The following is a 5,294-nucleotide window of genomic DNA, read 5'->3' as shown; positions in this document are numbered from 1 at the left end:
AATATAAAGTACACTTCCTACCACGCTAGTATATACTATACCAATACTAATATATTTTGAGAAAAAATATATACATTAACAAAGTATGAGTTTTGTACATTGTTATTAAATGACTTATCATTTATATTTAATTAGTATTGAATTTCCAAAAAAAATATATGCAATGATTGGTGAATAATATAATGATTATGTATAAATATTAAAAATATATATATATTACACTTATATATGTTATTTATATATGATATGTACTACCAATGTAAAGATTTAAGATTTATATAGGCTACATCATCAATAATTTATTTAAATTATTTTTTTAAGAATAGATAATAATTAATGAATAATATAATAATAGTATATTTTTTCTCAAAATAGAATCTGAAGTATAAATAATGGTAATATTAATTATAGTAATATTGTTTTCTGTCGTTGATAGATTAGTTTTAAAATTTAAATGTTAACCGAACGATAGGAGACGGCTAATGATATGATTTATTTATAGTTGACCATCTACTCTATAACAATGCTTCGATTTTTCAAATTTATTTATCATTGAAATCTCACTTTTCTGAGTTCTATACTCTTGTATTATTAGTTCTTCGTGAGATATGAATGCTTTAGCAGCCACCAATCGCAATTTTCAACGTGCTGCTCGAATTCTCGGCTTGGATTCCAAGCTTCAGACAAGTCTTCTCATTCCATTCAGAGAAATCAAAGTAATCATCTTTCAATTCTTACTTTTTTTTGTTTCAATCCTTTTTTTATTCTTATCCTTTTTTTGCACTCTTTGTGCATGGTTTTTTCTTTGACGACAAAGTATTCGTTTTCCCTTCAGAGAATTCAAAGTACTAATCTTTTCAGTCATCCTTCTTTTGGGTTTCAATCACTTTTCTCTTTCTCTTCTCTGCTTTTTCAGTGTGTTGGTTTCAATTTTTTTATTTGGTATATATATATAGTTTTCTCTCTCTTGCTATATCTTACCAATAAAAAAAGTGTTATTTTGCTTATGTGGTTTGTTAAAAAGTTGTTTTTTCGTGTTTTTTAATGCGCAGGTTGAATGTACTATTCCAAAAGATGATGGAAGTTTGGTTTCGTACGTGGGTTTTAGGGTCCAACACGACAATGCTCGTGGTCCTATGAAAGGAGGAATTCGTTATCACCCTGAGGTTTCTTTCATCTATGTTTGTTCTTAATTGTTTTGTGTTGTTTTCAAATCAAAATATATATATATATATATATATATATATATATGGAATTTGGGTTTAGTTTCATTTGCCTTTTTTTTTCTTTGAGAGAAGGACTTGGTTGTCCTTGTTTTTGGGATTTTTTTGCTTGAACTTGTGATAGTATAGTGAAGCTTTCATATGTGCAATTTAATATGCCATTTTTTTCAAATTTAAAAAGTTAGTTTTTACCCCCAATTCATAAAATAGAGAATAGAGGACTGTTCTAAAACCATTAATTGAATAGTTTTTGGAGAGAGAAATTCAAAACTGTATTTTGGGTCTGTGTGATAATGCTTTGCAATCTGTGTTATGGATGAGTACATAATAAACTTGGAGAAGCCAAATTGGAAAAGTATAAGGAATATTAATCTAGCAAAAAGTATTCAAATTTTGTTTTTTAAGTGGGATCATAAAAAATTTGTAAAAATTTCTCAATTTCAGGAAGGAAGAGGAAGGTTAGGGTTTGGATAATGGTGCATACTTGTTTGTATGTGTTGTTTGATTACATGTGTTAATTTAAGATTCTTGTACTTGTATGCTTCTTCAGTTATGGTGATGAAATTCTGAAAATGACTTAAACTTTTACCTTGTTTTGGTCCTCTGCATCCAAAATAGTATACATTCTGCATTTTTTCTATTCATTAGTTACTTCCTTGAATATGTGAATGAAGTGTTGCTATGTTTGATGTATAATCTACACATTACTTAAAAAAAGAGATGTTAATCAATTAGTTCTTCTAACAATCATTATGTTGTAACATGTGATGTTTTTTAGGTACTACCATTATGAATGTTTTTGTAAATTTGTCATCTTGTTTTGTAATATCAAACTGTGACATTCTCTGGTGCCAGGTTGATCCTGATGAAGTTAATGCATTAGCTCAGCTGATGACATGGAAGACAGCGGTTGCGAACATTCCCTATGGAGGAGCAAAGGGTGGGATTGGCTGCAACCCAGGGGACTTGAGCATCACCGAGTTAGAACGTCTAACTCGAGTTTTCACACAAAAGATTCATGACCTCATTGGCGTTCAGAGGGATGTTCCTGCCCCTGATATGGGAACTAATTCACAGGTACTGATTTCACAATGAGGAATTTGTTTACTACGAAGTGCTTTCATATGAAAATTTCCGAATTTCAAATGGAACATCGAGGTTGCTTTTCAACTACACATAGTTGATAGTGGATGAATGAGAATTTCTCATTGTAACGCTGCAATCAATTTGTAATTCATCCATTTCGTAGTGCTTAGCTTTTTGCTTTCATGATGTTGGATTTAATTTCCTGCCATTCTCTTAGATGTTAACATCTTCAGATTTCATATATATTTTCTCATTGTTCCACAGACCATGGCATGGATTCTTGATGAGTACTCAAAGTTTCATGGACATTCACCAGGAGTAGTGACTGGCAAGCCAATTGTATGTATCAAATACACACTCTCAAAATCATAGACAATTGCCTATTGTTGTGAACATCAATAATCCATTTTGAGGATAAAAATAGGAAATTAAACAAAGAGGCTTGAAAGGTACAATTGAATAAATTGTGCATTCAGAATATGAAACTGAAGGGCTTCCTTCATATATAGGATATCACTAGTTGATATCTAATCTTACATATACATGTGCTTATTCTATGCTGTAAACCAACTATTTGTATATTGGATTCAATATCAGATGGAAGAGTGAAATCACCTTTTGTTTTGAAACCTCCAACAAAAGAAAGAGTTGTCTTATAGTGATTAAGTTAGATACACCTAGTTCGACCCACTTCACCCATAATCTAATTTATACCTTGCTGTTTATTATATTTGGCTATGAATGTTTTGGCCTGTAGGATCTTGGAGGCTCATTGGGAAGAGAGGCTGCTACAGGTCTTGGAATGATTTTTGCAATAGAGGCTTTATTTGCTGAATATGGGAAGTCAATTGCTGATCACACATTTGTTATCCAGGTATTTCTTCATCCATGGTTACCAAATTATGATACTTCATGACACATGTACTTGGTCATCACATTTTACCCTATAATTATGAGACTTTCCTTACATTATCATTAATTGGTAAATGATATGTGGTATGTGAGAGTAGATACGTGATTGGTAAGGTCACTGAAAGAAATTTGTAATTATGTTTATCACGATTGCTAGTCGATAAGTATATAATTTTTTTCCCGATAAGTGACAAGTATGTAGATACTAATTCCAATTTCGACATTCATTTGGTTTTTTATGAAATTATGCAGGGCTTTGGAAACGTTGGTATTTGGGCTGCTAAGTCTATTTATGACAGAGGGGGTAAGGTGATTGCTGTGAGTGACATCACTGGAGCTATTAAAAACCCAAATGGAATCGATATCTCTACCCTTCTAAAACACAAGGATAACAATGGAACCTTGAAGGATTTCTCAGGAGGAGAGGCCATGGATCCAAATGAATTGCTTGTTCATGAGTGTGATGTTCTTATCCCATGTGCCCTGGGTGGAGTTCTAAACAAGTATGCTTGACAATGTCACCCTAAGCTAAAATTGTTTTAGTTTTATTGATCTTGCACACTGATTAAAATAGCATCCCCATTGTTTTATATACTCTTCCTATTTACTTGACATTTTGGTTCCTTATTCTTGAAGGGAAAACGCGGCTGACGTGAAAGCAAAGTTTATAGTCGAAGGTGCAAATCACCCTACTGACCCCGAAGCTGACGAGGTATGGTTACTGAGTTACTGCTTTGCTACTTCTCGTGAGCTATATATGCTAAACTTTGATCATGGAACTGGTTTTATTTTACAGATTTTGTCCAACAAAGGAGTCATCATATTACCTGACATTTACGCCAATTCGGGTGGAGTGACAGTGAGCTACTTTGAGTGGGTTCAGGTAATGGGATGAAGTGATGAACAAAACACTCCAAGCCTAAGTTGAAAACCAAGCTTAAGATACTTCTTAATTATTTTAAATCTTCCTCTGATATTTTAATAGAGTGTGAACTTAGCGCAACAATAAGATTGTTGCTTAGTGACCATGAGGCCACAAGTTCAATTCCTAGAAACGGTCTACCCGTTTGTGAGGGTAAGACTGCGTATGTGGGAACTTCGTGCACTGGGCTGCCCTATTTTTCTTTTCCTTCCTCTGATAATTTATGCACTATGCTGCCTGCAGAATATTCAAGGTTTTATGTGGGAGGAAGAAAAGGTGAACCATGAGCTGAAGAAGTACATGACTAATGCTTTCCAAGACATTAAGAAAATGTGTAAAACTCACAATTGTGACTTGAGAATGGGAGCCTTCACTTTAGGACTCAACCGTGTTGCCCATGCTACACTTTTGAGGGGTTGGGAAGCTTAAGGAATGACTCATCTTTGATGATGCATTTTAGCTTAGCTCTTAAACAGTAGGGTTTTGCTACTTATGTTTTTTGCTCTTACTTTTTAACCTTAGGCATTTGTTTTCTTTGTTATCTTAGTGTTAGTCTAGGACTAGTAATAGTGATATTTGCCAATAAACATTATTGATTATTGGTGCCCCATGAATGAGATGAAGTTAAAGATAGATTTGTTTCTTACTCTCACTTTGTGTGCTTGGTTTGGCGTTTTAGTATTTTACTTAAAACTATGCAAATAACACTGCACTTTCAAAATCAATATATTTGAAACTTATTTTTAACCAAAATCAATATATACAATTAAGTACAACTTAAATTAATATAGCAACCAGTCATCTAAAAACATACTTGTAATTCTTATTCATGTAACATTATCAAGATCAATAGAGAGCACTACTATAGTAAGAGATAAAACTATAAACAGAAATTCCACTACTCTTTTTCGGAAGTGATGTAAACCTTCCTAGGGTAGCCTTTGATCCCAAGGGCAAGAGAAGTCATGATGGTCTTACAACTAGGGCCAAAGTCAAGGTAGAGGTCCTTAAAATCTCAAAGGACACAATTGACCCAGGAGAAGGTATGTGAAGAGGACATTTATGTCCTTAGGTCACTTTCTACTTAGGTTTATTTTATTTTCATTGATTCAAATAAATGAGATTGCATTCTCATATAGTCTTAGGTTTAT

General features: G+C 33.0%; 1 protein-coding gene across 1 annotated transcript; it reads left to right on the top strand.

Moving 5' to 3' along the window:
- On the top strand, nucleotides 540-4,792 carry LOC109330667 (glutamate dehydrogenase 2-like). The gene is made up of 9 exons (XM_019564928.1): nucleotides 540-716; nucleotides 1,053-1,166; nucleotides 2,079-2,300; nucleotides 2,574-2,648; nucleotides 3,067-3,183; nucleotides 3,474-3,724; nucleotides 3,858-3,933; nucleotides 4,018-4,104; nucleotides 4,387-4,792. Exons 1-9 carry the CDS (start codon nucleotides 609-611, stop codon nucleotides 4,570-4,572), a joined length of 1,236 nt encoding a protein of 411 aa, XP_019420473.1. The 5' UTR covers nucleotides 540-608; the 3' UTR covers nucleotides 4,573-4,792.

Source organism: Lupinus angustifolius, chromosome LG17, assembly GCF_001865875.1.
Source record: "Lupinus angustifolius cultivar Tanjil chromosome LG17, LupAngTanjil_v1.0, whole genome shotgun sequence".
Taxonomy (NCBI): Eukaryota; Viridiplantae; Streptophyta; class Magnoliopsida; order Fabales; family Fabaceae; genus Lupinus; species Lupinus angustifolius.
The sequence above is the reverse complement of the archived record's forward strand: the minus strand, read 5'-3'. Positions and strand labels throughout refer to the sequence as shown.

Excerpts from the sequence above, each read along its gene's own strand:
- LOC109330667 (XM_019564928.1), top strand. The coding sequence starts at position 609 with ATGAATGCTTTAGCAGCCACCAATCGCAATTTTCAACGTGCTGCTCGA. Across the intron at positions 2,649-3,066 it reads TAGTGACTGGCAAGCCAATT|GATCTTGGAGGCTCATTGGG; the intron begins GTATGTATCAAA and ends TTTGGCCTGTAG. Across the intron at positions 3,934-4,017 it reads CTGACCCCGAAGCTGACGAG|ATTTTGTCCAACAAAGGAGT; the intron begins GTATGGTTACTG and ends TTTATTTTACAG.